At 44.2% G+C, this 17,452-nt stretch overlaps 1 protein-coding gene across 1 annotated transcript in view; it reads right to left on the bottom strand.

Moving 5' to 3' along the window:
* The window catches only part of csmd2 (CUB and Sushi multiple domains 2), a 331,743-nt gene that overhangs the window by 222,305 nt on the left and 91,986 nt on the right, over nt 1-17,452 (bottom strand). The window contains exons 4-5 of the mRNA XM_029122791.2: nt 10,096-10,290; nt 826-1,033 (exon numbers count right to left, since the gene is read on the bottom strand). Of these exons, the coding sequence (XP_028978624.1) occupies nt 826-1,033; nt 10,096-10,290 (403 nt within the window). The remainder of the gene's footprint in view (nt 1-825; nt 1,034-10,095; nt 10,291-17,452) is intronic.

Here is a 17,452-nt window from a genome sequence, read left to right as displayed (position 1 = left end):
TGTGTGTGTGTGTGTAATCAACTGGGTCTTAAGTAAAGGTGTGTGGAGGTAATCAGTAATTACTTCACCGAGAGACACACGCAGGGGTGTGTATGTGAGAGAGATGGAAGGCAGTCAGCAATCCTCTTATCTCTCTTCATCAGACTGTTCCTCCACACACACACACACACACACACACACACAGCAGTCACAGTTGAGTAACCAAACACATCAATTCATTAAACTTTTACAGCGAAGCAAGAGATAGAACACTGAGATGTCTAATGAAGCCAGGTGACAAGACCATAGCTCCTACATTCAAGCTGTTAAAATACTGTATATTCAGAGGCAGCAGAAGCTGTCGAAAATATACTCAGAAAAAATATGTCTGAGTACTGAAATGGTGCTTTATTTATAAATATACTCAGACAAAATACGTCTGAGTACTGAAATGGTGCTTTATTTATAAATATACTCAGACAAAATACGTCTGAGTACTGAAATGGTGCTTTATTTATAAATATACTCAGACAAAATATGTCTGAGGACTGAAATGGTGCTTATTTATAAATATACTCAGACAAAATACGTCTGAGGACTGAAATGGTGCTTTATTTATAAATATACTCAGACAAAATACGTCTGAGGACTGAAATGGTGCTTTATTTATAAAGCACCGTTTTCCCAAATTCACCACAACAAAAAAAGACCTGTTGATTTCCTTGAAATGTTTTACGCATCATCTGCCCATCCCCCCCTCACAGATCAGCCACTCCAGCTCCAAGACACACCCAGCCCTCTACCCGTGCCCTCCCCATGAAACAACCCCCTCCACTGGGTACTGACCACTGGGATGAGCCTTCCGTGCCGCTGACCTCCAGCAGGTCATAGTCATCCTCTAGCTGGAAGTCAGAGAAGACCAGGGCAATGGTGTCACCGGGCTCGGCCAGGACAGTCCATGTGCAGTCTGCATTGTTGCTGTACTCCGCGGGGTAGTTGGGGCTGGTGATCACTCCGCTCTGGCCTCGTAGTGTACCCCCACAGCCGTCATCCGCTGGGGGGAGGAACGAGTCAGGTAAGGAACAGAGACATATGCAGACATACTGACTTTCTGTAATCAGACACCAAATACAAATGGATACATTTTTGCCATGCAGGCTACTATCAACTGTCCATGTGAAACAATTATATTTTTGTGTGTTTTTATTTTTTTTCACTGCGTGTGGCATTTTGAAAATATCATTAGCTCACGGGAACCTCAAAACACTAGAGATTTCTTTGCAATTGTGAGCAATTCCATGTTGTCTCTTTGTCTCACTCTCTGGTCTCTAAGCCACAGGCTAATTGCTAATCCACTAAGAGAGCAGAACAGCAGCACCACAAACACCCTGAGAAAACTGCATTCCGGGTGTTTGGACTCAGTCTGTGGGGAGGAGTCAGGGTGGCCGGCGGTCGGCGAGTGGCTGATGCAAGTTGAGGCAACAGGGGAGTGATTAACTTAGATTACATCAGATGAATCATATTCATTCAGATGAATCATATTCATTCAGATGAATCATATTCATTCAGATTTGCTTAAATAATTTTTTGTCAGGTACACTGTCCTCGTACCCTGATGTTGGACTCAGGAATGTCGATTTCACCCGGCAGAGGATACATAAGGTACAGTACAGACAGGAATTACAGTAAAAACAGTAAATACAGTAAATACAGTAAACACAGTAAATACAGTAAACACAGGAAATACAGGAAGTACAGTAAATGCAGTAAAAACAGGAATTACAGCAGACCGGAAACAATGTAGACAGTGTAAATTCAGTGCACACAGTAAATACAGTAAATACATTGAACACAGTAAAAACAGTAGATGCAATCCAGTCATTGGGAAATCCTAAACCCAAGTATATTTATATTTAATAGTTTATTTTTATTTTTATAGAACAAGTGAATATTATCACATAAACCAAAATCAATGCAAGTGTTAGAGGCAAAGTGGAGGAGGGAGAGTGGAGGAGGAAGGAGAGTGGAGGAGGGAGAGAGGAGGAGGGAGAGTGGAGGAGGGAAAGTGGAGGAGGAAGGAGAGTGGAGGAGGGAGAGAGGAGGAGGGAGAGTGGAGGAGGGAGAGTAGAGGAGGGAGAGTGGAGGAGGGAAAGTGGAGGAGGAAGGAGAGTGGAGGAGGGAGAGTGGAGGAGGGAGAGTGGAAGAGGAGGCAGAGTGGAGGGGGAGGCAGAGTGGAGGAGGAAAAGTGAAGGAGGAGGCAGAGTGGAGGAGGAGGCAGAGTGGAGGAGGAGGCAGTGTGGAGGAGGAGGCAGAGTGGAGGAGGAAAAGTGGAGGAGGAGGGAGAGTGGATGAGGAGGCAGGGTGGAGGATGAGGGGGAGTGGAGGAGGGAGAGTGGAGGATGAGGGAGAGTGGAGGAGGGAGAGTGGATGATGAGGGAGAGTGGAGGAGGGAGAGTGGAGGATGAGGGAGAGTGGAGGAGGGAGAGGGGAGGATGAGGGAGAGTGGAGGAGAGACAGTGGATGATGAGGGAGAGTGGAGGAGAGAGAGTGGATGATGAGGGAGAGTGGAGGAGAGAGAGTGGATGATGAGGGACAGTGGAGGAGAGAGAGTGGATGATGAGGGAGAGTGGAGGAGGGAGAGTGGATGATGAGGGAGAGTGGAGGAGGGAGAGTGGAGGATGAGGGAGAGTGGAGGAGGGAGAGTGGAGGATGAGGGAGAGTGGAGGAGGGAGAGTGGAGGATGAGGGAGAGTGGAGGAGGGAGAGTGGAGGAGGGAAAGTGGAGGAGGGAAAGTGGAGGAGGAGGCAGTGTGGAGAAGGTAGAGTTGAGGAGGAGGGAGAGTGGAGGAGGGAGAGTTGAGGAGGTGGAGTGCAGGAGGAGGAACGGAAGGTCAACCATTGTTGTATCAAACATACCTCTCTGGGATCAGTTCAGTGCAACGTGCCCTTAGGAGCTTGTTTATGAGCCACAAGAGATATAGAATTTATATTGACAAAAGCCAAGGTCAAATTGAAAGGGGGTAATTGTGAATCACAATAACAGATGCCATTTGTTTGTGTGTGTGTGTGTGTGTATGTGTGTGTGTGGGTGCGCGTATGTGTGACTGAATGTGTTTTATTGGATTAGTTAGCAACAGTCGCTAGCTGTGTGACGTGTTTAGAAGGAGGAAAGACTGTGTGGCCAATGGAGCACACAGACCTGTCAGTCATCCACCTGATTTGTCACCGTGGTAACCCCCTCAGGGAGCGGACAGCAGAAACTTGTGATGTGGAGAGAAGAAATCCATAGGATGGAGAAGGAGGAGGAGATAGAGAGGGAGGTGGATGGTGACAGTTGATTGGAAAGGATAGAAGAGCAGGAGGAGAGGGAGGTAGATGGTGACAGTTGATGGGTGAGGAGAGAAGAGGGAGAAAAGGAGGAGAGAGTGTACTGAGGGTACGGTTATTCCAATCCACAGGGTTTTTCCTTTCTCAAGTATTAATGTCAAACTATTTTGTCTACATTACTTGTCTACATTACCCTCCCCCCTAAAAAAAAGCATGACATTATTTCAAAATGTTAGAAACCTTCCTGTGATTCTTTCAAAAGTAAGGTAAATGCATGAGCCTGTGAATATGTGTAACAGTTCTAAAGTGGTGTTTTTGAGGTGTCGGGCCGGTCCAATGGTCCTGTCCGGGTGGATTTCATGCCTTTCCTTACGGGGCAACAGCCCAACCTTGAAGTCTTTCTTCCATGGGTGTCATGGCAACCAAGCTGTGAGGCAAGGCAGGCTGCAGAAAATCACACACACACACACACACAAACACACACACAGTAATACGCTGGCATTCTCTCACACACACACACACACACACACACGCTAATACGCTGGCATTCTCACACACGGCTCCTGAGCCTAAAGCAAAATAGAAGATTTTCTACGTTGCAAAATCTTGCCAAGTCAGTGAAGTTAATCCAAGACCAATCTTACTTCAGTACAGCATCACTCCTATCTGTCTGTCTGTGATGTCAGTGACACAGAGAGACAGGAGGAGAGAGGGAAGAAAGAGAGAGAGTGATGATCGAGGACGAGAGAGAGACGCCTCTGGGCAAGGCAGCTGCACCGACATCTACAGCTAGAGAATAAAGTACATGCTCCCTTTCACACAGAGGGAGAGAAGAGAAGAGGAGGAGAGAATAGAATATAAGCAAGGATAGAGAGGAAGAGAGGAGAGAGGAGAGAGGAGAAGAAGAGAGGAGAGAGGAGAGAGGAGAAGAAGAGAGGAGAGAGGAGAGGTAGAGAGGAAAGAGGAAAGAGGAGAGAGGAGAGAGGAGTGAGACAGAAGAAAGGGGAAGGTAGAGAATAAGTGGTGAGAGAAGTTAAAGATGCAGAGAGATTGTTGTGATGGTACATTTGGACATAAAGATATTTTATCTTAATATCGACACTATTGAAAGATACATGTAACTTAATTAAAAAGACATCAGTAGAGTTTTGAATGTTTTACAGCCCTAGCTTTAACAGTGGGCATAGACCCATTTGGCAGAAATAGTCTTGTTTCTGTCAGTCACTGGGTTACATCAACTGTGAGGACATTGTAGAGAAACACACAGCATATTTAGGATACAGATCTGAGAGTTAGACGTTCAATAACCATCAATCCATTTCATATCCATTTTGTTGTGTTAGCTTAAATGTTTTGCATCAGTGTCCTGTTGATCGATCCATTTAAGGTTCTGCTTTCGGCAGTGATTCAAGTTTTAACTCTCCTCTCATTCAAAGTGGAAATCATGGTTGACTCCACCAGGGGTTCTGTAGATGTATGTTGATCCTTTGACTCCACCCAGGGGTTCTGTAGATGTATGTTGATCCTTTGACTCCACCCAGGGGTTCTGTATATGTATGTAGGGCCTTTGACACCACCCAGTGATTCTGTAGATGTATGTAGATCCTTTGACACCTCCCTGGGGTTCTGTAGATGTATGTAGATCCTTTGACACCTCCCTGGGGTTCTGTAGATGTATGTAGATCCTTTGATGGGTTCTGAAGTTCTTGGTCAGATTTTGGACTACAGTTCTGTAGTTCCATGGTTCCGTAATCGCCTATCAACAATATTTCTTCTGAGGAATGCCTTTTGATCTGGGAAAGGTGTATTGCAAACCTCATGCATATGTCAGATGGGACCTTTAGGTTAGCCTGTAATGGGGTACTTATTATATTCACTGTATTTACATTTTTGCTATAAATGGTGGTGTGCTTTCTTCCCTACACTTAAATTCTGTTCATTTGGAATTACAGAGTGCAGAGTGATTGCAGAGTGTAATTTGTCAGTGTTAGTTGTTAAATGAGGTCACAATCACTGGTCAATAGTGTTGAAATGAAGATCAACTATTCATGAGTCCAAATGTCAGCACACATCCACACAACACTATAGAATCAGGGAGACAGAGAGAGTTAGAAAAAGTAGGGAGTGAGAGAGAGAGAGAGAGAGAGAGAGAATGGCGAGTGGAAGACAGAGAAAGATGGAGAGAAACAGGTGTGTATTAGGGAATGAGAGAAAGGGCCTAAAATAGACATGAGTGATTGACGGGAAACCATTTCAGAAGAGTTTTAATTGATATAGTACCATGGTACCTGGTACCACCAGAACACACAGTACACCCCCACCAGCAAAATAAAGGGAATAAGTGCCAAGCAATCACCTAATTTAAAAATATAAAGAATCCAACGGGTTTTTCTGGCGTAATGCTCTGTGGAGCTGGGTAATTGGAATGACATGAACAGTACATTTATGCATTATGAGAAAGCATCCAGGCGTGTTCACCACCTTTTATGTCGCTCTGCTGCTGCGAGAAACCTCAATTAATCGCCGCGGAAATAGCCATTTCTAAAAACTTGTTGGCATGTAATTTTTCAGGAGGAAGTGACATATTTATGATTTCCTGAGACGCCCGGGTGCTTTGTTTTAGCCATGCAGAACATGGAATTGACACGGAGAGAGACGGAGATAGAGGGACGAGGACAGAGGGATGAGGATAGACAGATGACGATATTGGAATGAGGAAAGAGGGAGAAAGATAAATGGATGAGGATGGAAGGAGAACAATAATGTGATGAGGACAGAGGGAGAAAGATAAATGGATGAGGATGGAAGGAGAACAATAATGTGATGAGGACAGAGGGAGAAAGAGGGATGAGGATAGAGAGAGGGATACAGGGATGAGAATTGACGGATCCAGACAAAGGGATGAGGATAGGGAGAGATTGTAAAATTGAACGAGTAAAATGACAGATAAATCCTAATGAAAGACAGGGAGGAGGACAGGAGTAAAAGGTGGGGGAGGTGAAAGGAGTCATGGCTTTCTGAACCTAGTCATGTGTCGGCTTACACCTCCCCATTTCCCTCTCACACACACACACACACACACACACACACACACACACACACACACACACACACACACCACAGCACCACAGCATGAGTGTAGATGGAATTCCTGTGTGTTTTCAGAGGTGGTTTGGATCACAGCTCTCTGCTCAGCATCCATTCTAACATCAACCTCAGGCTGGACATGGAAGGTGTGTGTGAGTGTGTGTGTGTTTGTGTGTGTACTTCTAGAGACTACTAATAGAATGTAATGACACCAGCTGTTGAACAAATATCTCTGTTAACTAGTGTGTTCTGTTAACCAGTGTGTTCTGTTAACCAGTGATTTATGTTAACTAGTGTGTTCTGTTAACCAGTGTGTTCTGTTAACCAGTGATTTATGTTAACTAGTGTGTTCTGTTAACCAGGGCATTCTGTTAACCAGTGTGTTCTGTTAACCAGTGATTTCTGTTAACTAGTGTGTTCTGTTAACCAGGGCATTCTGTTAACCAGTGATTTCTGTTAACCAGTGTGTTCTGGTAACCAGGGCATTCTGTTAACCAGTGATTTCTGTTAACCAGTGTGTTCTGTTAACCAGGGCATTCTGTTAACCAGGGCATTCTGTTAACCAGGGTGTTCTATCAGCCAATGTGTTGTGTTCACCAGTGTGTTCTCTTAGCCAATGTGTTGCTATAATGTCATATTGCGGCTGATAAAACACATGACAGCTGTCTTGGCTGTCGGGGTCCTGGCATCATCAGTACAAAGAGCAAACTGCTCAGGCAGTTGACAGGGCAGCTATAAAGCCATAGGGACTCAGGCAGTTAACAGGGCAGCTATAAAGCCACGGGGGTCCTGGCATGTTAAATAAGACAACAGTGGAACTAGTGAGCAGCTTGCTGTCCCCAGTAGGGGGCTATTTGATTACCCCAACTACTGTGAGTGAGTGAGTGAGTGAGTGAGTGAGTGAGTGAGAGAGAGAGAGAGAGCTAATGTTAAAAATGTTTTCAGCATAACATTGTCTAGTGTTCATACATAAGTTACCAAAAACTATGATTCATTGTGTCAGTTTAACTCTGTGGGGTTTAAATAACCCGAATGATTGTATCAGTTTAGCTCTGTTGTGTTTGAAATAGCTAGGGTGACTGTGTCACTTTAAGTCTGTGAGGTTAAAATAACCAGAACGATTGTCTCAGTTGTACCCTGTGAACATGACTCGTGTAAATGTTTGTTAATCCAGTTTAAATGTCTTAGATAATCTCACAATCTAACCCAGGGAGTAATTCTGAATGCTGGGTAAATAAGAGTTGTTTAATATTCTACCTCTGGCTGGATAGGGGCTGCCACATAGAAAGCCCGTAGATGACAACACTCCAGTCATTACACTACCAGCAGCCCCAGCAGATGGACGTTTCCGTGGTCTTACTCACATCCTTTAGAGTCTTTTCAAGTCGTTTCAGTCACCAACATTTATTTTTCTACTCATTTAGTTTTGAGTCGGTAATGCTCAGAGAATGCATGACTCCCTGCTGGGCCATGAGGAAGTGAAAGCCCAATTCAAGGTTCTACAAGTCACTCATTCACTGGCTCAGCATAGTGGGATAAATACAGTTGCCATTTCTGACTGAAACTTGCAGGAAGGGTGTAGTAACAATGTGAATGTGTGCTTGCCAGACGACAAGTAATCATATTTTCTTGACAGATTGAAGCAAGGTCTATAGGCAAGATTATGCATAGCTTTTGATGGCTTCACTGCAGAGCGGGTGAAGGAAAAGCACTGCGAGATGCGTCTGCCCACCAACCATGCCTCCTCATTGTTTGTCAAGCAGAACATTTTGTAAACAGTATGTTCCTGTTCTCTCAAGTTGTGTCCATCCTAACGTAACAAACAATAACCTTCATTATATATTACAGTGTGTTCAATCATCAGTTCAAAAAAATTTTTTTTTCTTCCCCCAATGCTGCTTCTGCCAAGATCTACTGCATATCACACAGTTGTTGGTTGTAGCTAGTCTCAGACGGCTATAGAGACGATTAAAACAAACCGATTACTGATACACAATCATGATTCTTTGTAGAAGAGTGGTGAGACGGGTTCATGAGCTGGGAGTATGCGTTTACAGCCCTGAGTGGAATGGGTCTGTGTGTGACTACGTGGTGTAGGTCAGGGACATCTCTGGAGCAGCAGAGTACAGGAGCAGGCGTGCCATCTGGATTCAGGTAGTCGGCGAATGGCGGCGATTCAGCTGTCTAATTGGCTGCAGGTAGTCGGCAATGGTGGCTGTTCAGCTGTCTGATTGGCTGCAGGTAGTGGGCGAATGGAGGCTATTCAGCTGTCTGATTGGCTGCCGGTAGTCCCCTAGTGTCGGATGTTCAGTAGCCTGATTGGCTGAGGAATGAAGCTCCACAGCAGTCTCAGCCCTGGGGGCCATGTTGAGGATTAGTGAGGCGCTGGTGGTCTCCTTCTCCACCTGAGGGGGGGGCCTCCCAGAAGGTCAGGGACCCAGTTGGCCAGGTCCAGGGCCTGAGGCTCAGAGTCCTTCGCCTTTCTCCACTAACAGAAGGATTTGTCTGCCTTAATAAACTGTGATTATCTGAAGCCACTGCCTAATGCTTTCTGTGTCGTTTAATAGGGATTCCATCCTGCAGCTGATAAAGTCATCCAGAGACACTGACAGCTGGTGTTATTGTAAAACAGCTTTGGTGAAAACTATAGGCATTCCCAAGTGTTAAAAATACAATATCAGCTGTTATTGGAAAACAGCAAAAAGCAGTAATTTCCACTGAAAATAAACTGTAACAGAATCAGCACTACAGACATTGTGACAGAGGAACTGTTGAACTTCTGTAGAAATGAAAACGTATTATGACATTTCTATTTAAACACTTTAAGTGCACAGTTTATGAGACAAAAACCATCTTGTACACACAACTTACTGTATACAAATCATGTAGAGTAAGACATTATAAGAGTTTAATTAATACTCATCATATCGCTTCACACACCAATAAATATGAAGTGTACAGATCATTATTTCTGTTCCTCTACAATGGCGGATCAAGATTAAGGAACCAGCAAACTTTGTTAATTGGTCCAAAGTGACCAGAACAGCTGAAAGTCATCCAGACTAACAAGGTGACCAGAACAGCTGAAAGTCATCCAGACTAGCAAGGTGACCAGAACAGCTGAAAGTCATCCAGACTAACAAGGTGACCAGAACAGCTGAAAGTCATCCAGACTAACAAGGTGACCAGAACAGCTGAAAGTCATCCAGACTAACAAGGTGACCAGAACAGCTGAAAGTCATCCAGACTAACAAGGTGACCAGAACAGCTGAAAGTCATCCAGACTAACAAGGTGACCAGAACAGCTGAAAGTCATCCAGACTAACAAGGTGACCAGAACAGCTGAAAGTCAGCCAGACTAGCAAGGTGACCAGAACAGTTGAAAGAATCCTAGACTAATAACAATCTTGATATTGACACACTGACATTACCTGAATCAGTGTGTACAGGTGTGTCTCAGGGTTTGTCCTACCTCTACAGTAGGATGTCTCAGGGTTTGTCCTACCTCTACAGTGGGGTGACTCAGGGTTTGTCCTACCTCTACAGTGGGGTGTCTCAGGGTTTGTCCTACCTCTACAGTGGGGTGTCTCAGGGTTTGTCCTACCTCTACAGTGGGGTGACTCAGGGTTTGTCCTACCTCTACAGTGGGGTGTCTCAGGGTTTGTCCTACCTCTACAGTGGGGTGTCTCAGGGTTTGTCCTACCTCTACAGTAGGGTAGAGGGAAGTCCCACGCTGCAGTCCCGGCTGAGGTGGCCAGGCAGGACAGTGTCGTGTGTCCTTCTAACACATAACCGGGGCTACAGCTGTACCGGATCTTCTCCCCAATGTTAAAGGTGGAACCCTGCTGGAGACCGTTGACCAGCTGGCCGGGATTCCCACAGGTATAACTGGGCAAGGCTGAAAAAACACAGACAGACCAAGGTAGAGAGGAAGATAGAAGAGACAGACCGAGGTAGAGAGGAAGATAGAAGAGACAGACAGAGGAAGAAAGACAGAGACAGAGATTAGTAAACTGTAAAGAGATAAAAATGAAAGCTTTGATAGGAGTGGGAAAATGCCAACTTCCTGGTCCCATTTTTTCCTCTGAAGTGCTCCTCATTGAAACATACAATGCTTTCTACACACACACACAGTCGTACACAGAGCACTTGTGTGTGTGTGTGTGTGTGGTGGACTTTGGATGAATCTCTGTTGCTCCCCTGGGGGTTGCTTTGGACAGAACACTGAACATATTGCATAACTGTGTGTGTAACTGTGTGTGTGTGTGTGTGTGTGTGTGTGTGTGTGTGTGCATGCCTGTTTGTGTGTGTGTGTGTGTTTCTGTGTGTGTTACCTCAGTCAAACTACATTCATGATGCAAAATAACAAAAAGTATATTGAAAACCTCTTTTCTCGAAACAGTTGTCAAAGGATTCATATGAACACAAGTGATTGGAAATACCCCGTACCTGTATAAATAAACCGGTCAAAAGAGTCCTTCAGCTCTTGGTTTGGTCCCATGAACAGAGAGAACACAAAGATTCCTCACACATATCCCTGAAGCCGTACATCAAACAACGATTGCCCTCCAACGCCTTACGACATTCACTTCTAGAGTCCCACGCAAAATAAAACCACGAAACCACATGCAATCCCTTCACATTCCCTCTCGCTCCCCCTCTCCCCCTCTCCCCCTCTCCCCCTCTCCCCTAACCCTGCCACAGTAAATTGTTTCTTCACCGTTCAGTTGTGTTTGGTTTAGACCTCAGAGGGCCAAATTCATGCTTTTCCCGGTGAGTGTTAACCTCATTAGCATACCCAGAAGTTCTAAACCATTAGCATATTAGCCGGAGGGTGGGCGTTGCCTTACGACGATGTTGCCCCTGGACACGCTGGTGGATGACGGAAGGACAACTTCCCACTAGGGATATGACAGTGTTAGACAAGAGGTCTCCACTGTCAAAACATATACAGTATTAAGTGAAGGACAAGGGAGGGAGGAGGGAGCAGAGAGGGAGTAGAGAGGGAGTAGAGAGGGAGTAGAGAGATGGATAGAGTGATGTGTGGGTGGATGTGAGAGATTGGGGGTGTGAAAGAGCACACCAGACAACTGGCTACAGGGATGTTGACTTTTACTGATGCCGTGGGTGGATGTGAGAGACTGGGGAGGAGGGCACACACACATACACATTACCAAGCTAACCTTGTGTGAGAGTTGATTGGACCATTCCTCAGCCCCTCTAAGCAGATGAGATGGGACCTGCCAGGCATTGTCCGGGTGCATGCTGAACAGTGCAGGAGGGATTGATTGAATTGCTGCTTGACAAAGCAGAAAGTGCTTATTGAGCTAATGCGCTTGTGTGTTAGGATCAATCTCACAGTGTCACTTCCTAACGGGCCAATGGGTGAGCGTGAGAATAACAGGGAGGGACGATCGAGACAGAGAGAAAGGGAGGGAAGAAAGAGAAAGAGAAGGAAGCAGGTGGAGGGTTTAGGCCAGTAATGTTCATCTCTGGAAGGCCTGGATGGACTGACTCACACATGACACCCTCTTCTCAATTAAGTGCTCTATTCTCTATTAAGTGCTCTATTCTCTATTAAGAGCTATATTACCTATTAAGTGCTCTATTCTCAATTAAGTGCTCTATTCTCTATTAAGTGCTCTATTCTCTATTAAGTGCTGTATTACCTATTAAGTGCTCTATTCTCAATTACGTGCTCTATTCTCTATTAAGTGCTCTATTCTCTATTAAGTGCTGTATTACCTATTAAGTGCTCTATTCTCTATTAAGTGTCCTATTCTCTATTAAGTGCTGTATTACCTATTAAGTGCTCTATTCTCTATTAAGTGCTGTATTACCTATTAAGTGCACTATTCTCAATTAAGTGCTCTATTCTCTATTAAGTGTCCTATTCTCTATTAAGTGCTGTATTACCTATTAAGTGCTCTATTCTCTATTAAGTGCTGTATTCTCTATTAAGTGCTCTATTCTCAATTAAGTGCTCTATTCTCTATTAAGTGCTCTATTCTCTATTAAGTGCTCTATTCTCTATTAAGTGCTCTATTCCCTATTAAGTGCTCTATTCTCTATTAAGTGCTCTATTCCCTATTAAGTGCTCAACTTCAGACAAAAGTAGTGTGCTTAATAGGGATCCCATTTAGGAGTCTCAGTCTCTCTTGCTCCTTTGCTCTCTCTCGTTCTCTCTCTTTCTCTCTATCTCTGTGTGTCTCTGTGTGTGTCTCTGTCTCTCTCTATCTCACTCTCTCTCTGTCTCTCTCTCTCTCTCTATGTGTCTCTGTGTGTGTGTCTCTGTGTGTGTGTTTGTGTCTCTTGCTCCTTTGCTCTGTCTCTGTCTCTCTCTCTATCTCTCGGTGTCTCTGTGTGTGTGTCTCTCTCTCTGTGTCTCGTTCTCTCTGTGTGTCTCTGTGTGTGTGTCTCTGTGTGTGTGTGTGTGTCTCTGTCTCTCTCTCTCTGTCTCTCTCTCTATCTCTCTGTGTCTGTGTGTCTCGTTCTCTCTGTGTGTCTGTGTGTGTGTGTCTCTGTGTGTGTGTGTGTCTCTGTCTCTCTCTCTGTCTCTCTCTCTGTCTCTCTCTCTATCTCTCTGTGTCTGTGTGTGTCTCTCTCTCTGTGTCTCGTTCTCTCTGTGTGTCTCTGTGTGTGTGTCTCTGTGTGTGTGTGTGTCTCTCTCTCTGTGTCTCTCTCTCTGTGTATCTCTGTGTGTGTGTCTCTGTGTGTGTGTGTGTGTGTCTCTCTCTCTGTGTCTCGTTCTCTCTGTGTGTCTCTTTCTGTGTGTTACTTCCTGGTCTCTCTGCGTCCTCATCCGTGTCTCTCTGTGTGGTTGTACATGTCAATCTCAGTCATGATACTGTCAACGAAGATGACGGAGGAAGAGGAGTGTGAGGAGGAAGATTTATTGAGAGGCTGTTATTGATATTCCATCAAGACATGCTTTGTGTGTGTGTGTGTGTGCGCGTGTGTGTGTGTGATTGTCCATATCTCTGCTACACTGCAATCAGGTCTGAACTGGGTTAAGGTGTTCTATTTATGTTGCCAGCCTGACGTGGTTAAAAAAAGATTAAGAGTTTATCTAGTACTAGATACAGTCTTTCATCTTCCCCTTCAAATCATGATATGAAATGAGAGTAGGTACCTACCGTGTGAGTGTATAGATAACTACCAGGTGAATGTACTTAAATACCAGGTGAGTGTAGTTAACAACCAGATGAGACTAGTTAATGACCAGGTGGGATAAGTCCTTCTACCAGGTGAGATTAGATATCCACAATGTGAATGTAGTTAACTACCAGGCGAGTGTAGTTGAGTACCAGGTGGGTCTAGCTGACTACCAGGTGAGTGTAGTTGAATACCACGTGAGAGTAATTAACGGCAAGGTGAGAGTAATTATCCACCAGGTAGAAACCAAAAAAACATACCTTTTTGAGCCCTCTGAGACCCATGTTTAGGAGCCCCACTTTAAAAGAAATAAACGTTTAAAATGTGTTACATATATTGCCATGCTGTCCACAGCAACTATCAAACAGCTGTTCTGCTGTTAAAACACCCATGTAGGTTGTTGAAAAAAGATAATAACAAATACCTGTAGGCATAAATAACATTACAACTACTGCTATTATTAAAGTAGGGGGTCTATCTAGGGCTAATGTGATTCCCGGAACAGCAGTAATGTTCTACAGCATAAGCACTTCAGCCTTGGAACATCATGCAGCTCCCCTAAAGACACTGCCAACTACCAGATTAGAAGTCAGCATTTCTTAAGATTTATAATGATTCATAAAATAATTGTTCATAGTTTTCAAATATGATTTTGTAGTGTTAGAAAGAACAGAAATAATGTAAATGCACTGAGCCTTTCACATTGAATCATGATAATAACATCAGGGAGACAGGAACAGGACATGATGAAGAGAGAAAACATAAGGATGAGAGGAACAGGATGAGGATGAAGAGAAGAAACGGAGGGATGACAGGATTAGGACGGGATGAAGAGAGGAAATGTAGGATGAAAGGAACAGGATGAGGATGAAGAGAAGAAACGGAGGGATGACAGGAACAGGATGAGGATGAAGAGAAGAAACGGAGGGATAACAGGAACAGGACGGGATGAAGAGAGGAAACGTAGGATGAAAGGAACAGGATGAGGATGAAGAGAAGAAACGGAGGGATGACAGGAACAGGACGGGATGAAGAGAGGAAACGTAGGATGAGAGGAACAGGATGAGGATGAAGAGAAGAAACGGAGGGATGACAGGAACAGGACGGGATGAAGAGAGGAAACGTAGGATGAAAGGAACAGGATGAGGATGAAGAGAAGAAACGGAGGGATGACAGGATGAGGACAGGATGAAGAGAGGAAACGTAGGATGAGAGGAACAGGATGAGGATGGAGAGTGGAAATGGAGGGATGAGAGGAACAGGATGAGGATGGAGAGAGGAAATGGAGGGATGAGAGGAACAGGATGAGGATGAAGAGATGAAACAGAGGGATGAGAGGAACAGGATGAGGATGGAGAGAAGAAATGGAGGGATGACAGGATTAGGACGGGATGAAGAGAGGAAACGTAGGATGAGAGGAACAGGATGAGGATGGAAAGATGAAACAGAGGGATGAGAGGAACAGGATGAGGATGGAGAGAGGAAATAGAGGGATGAGAGGGACAAGACGAGGATGGAGAGAGGAAATGGAGGAAAGGTGGTAGGATAGAAGAGTGCTGAGAACAGAAGCATGAGATTGATAGAAGCAACCTGCCGTTTCAGCACTACTGGGGATGGAGGGTCCCTGGAAGTGCTGAAATAGACCTTCCCCCAGAGACACGCATGCACAAGTGCGCACACACACACACACACACACACAGTGTAAAGTGGTGTGACACAGCTTGGTGACTTATCGACTGGCCGTGACAAATGTACTAGCACTGCAGGGAGAGCAGGTTCTAAGACCAGAAGGCCTTTGTGTGTGTGTGTGTGTTTCTGTGTGTGTGTGTGTTTCTGTGTGTGTGTGTGTTTCTGTGTATGTGTGTGTGTGTTTCTGTGTGTGTGTGTGTTTCTGTGTATGTGTGTGTATGTGTGTGTTTCTGTGTGTGTGTGTGTGTGTTTGTGTATGTGTGTGTGTGTGTGTTTCTGTGTGTGTGTGTTTACAGGGGCACAGGTATCTATATTCCAGATGACACTGTTCTCTTCTCGAGGGCCAGTTAGACTTGGGGGGTTTGAAACCCCATTCAAAATAACCTGTGGGATTTCTACATTTACACTTTTGTTATGAATTCCTCTGAAGCTAAATGGTGGCATGGTGTTTTTTGTATCAGTTCGTTGATACTGTAATTACAGTCTGAGCCATTAAAAGGCAAGTAAACATAACATCAAAGCATAGGCTGTATCCCTAAAACGATTACCGTAAAGACGACCCATGCAAAATGTCACTGAAGAGCAGTGGTGTCCCCTGATTGGCTGTGTAGTAGGAGCGGCTCCTGATTGGCTATGTAGTAGGGGTGGCTCCTGATTGGAAGTGTAGTAAAGCATAGTACCAAATGGTGAGTTAATTTTTACATCAACAGACTTGTATTGGTCCCTTCTAGCAATCAATTATTTCTCAAATGAATAAAACGTACTGCTAGTAATTTTTCACTCTGTAAACCTGCAGGGCACCAATATTACACTAGCATTGGCAAGCATGGATTTAGCTCGCAACATAGCAACATTCAGTAGAGGTCAGCAATGGAATATTGACTGCAATTAATGGTGCATATTATACTATAAAGTATGGGGAAAAATACAAAGCATGTTGACATAAATTATAAATTATATTATAATATTATTATAATAGATTATAAATATCTAGCCACTAAAGATTCTGATACACACTACTTGTTTGGAGAAATAAGAGAGATATGTCTTGCTTAACCAAAACTAACCATAAACATATAAGGTAATTAAAAGACCAATCGAACAATCCTGGTCCCAACATTATTACTGAGGTTGCTTTGTAGTCAGCTACAGCCAGGACCACACCTCAGCAGTGGGCAGCCAGGACCACACCTCATGCTATGTCATCTTTGGGTTACTGGAATCCATGTTTGGGTGTTTATCAATCCAGGCTAGGGCAGTGTTCGGCTGTGAACGATTAGTTTATGTCCTTCATGTTTAAACTGGATATACTGTAATGATTGGTTTGTCTAATGAATAGTTTTAATGTGTGAAAATGTCTGCGCTTGTGATGAAAATGTATGGTGGTGCCAAAGAAAAATTGCACAGTATATTCAAAGTCTGCAGACGCACAGACATGATTTCTTTCACTCCAGTAACAACTATATTTTTGAAGTTTTTACCTCTGTCCTCTATAGTGTGCAGTTTGTTTGATGCAGATGTTGATCTTGTTTAATCCCAGGGCCAAGACCTCCTGCTGAAAGAAGTGGTAGGTAACCAGAAAATATTTTTTCTTTATTCACCACCGCACATTGGAAGCTCCCATTGCCTGGTCCATTCTTACAATTAACAACCCATGTGACCAATTTTCTCCATGAATAAGGACTGATTGCTGCAAGAACAATTGTGCATGGAGGTTTTGTATACGGTCAGAAGTGGAGTAGTTTTGCATCAGCTCTGACCAATGCTGAAATCTTGTTTGGCATGATTTATTTGACTGAGTTCTGGATTTTATGTGGAGAGTTGTACTAACTTTTAGGCAAAAATGTGCAAAGCATTGCCATTGATTTTTAAATGAATCAGAAATGTCTGCAGTGCTCACTAAGATGTAAAGGGACTACAAGACCCTAGTATTATGAAAAGCTTCAGAGGAGAAATTGTAAGGTACTCTGGGAGTTTGGGTGGATGACAAGCTGAGCCTCCTCATCCAGGAACGTCCTTGTGAAAACCTGGTCCATTCTTATGTCCAAGGCTCCTTAAGGGCATGGGTCTCCTGGTTAGTTAATTTATCTCCTCTCTCTCCTCTTTCTCTCCTCTCCATCCTCTCCCTCCTTTCTCTCCTCTATCTCCTTTACCTCCTCCCCTGTGGACTAAGCAGAAGAAGGAGAAGCTGCTGTAGTGTGTATATATAGAGATAT

This window comes from Esox lucius, chromosome 10, assembly GCF_011004845.1.
Source record: "Esox lucius isolate fEsoLuc1 chromosome 10, fEsoLuc1.pri, whole genome shotgun sequence".
Classification (NCBI taxonomy): Eukaryota; Metazoa; Chordata; class Actinopteri; order Esociformes; family Esocidae; genus Esox; species Esox lucius.
This window is presented reverse-complemented; position numbering and strand designations above follow the sequence as displayed.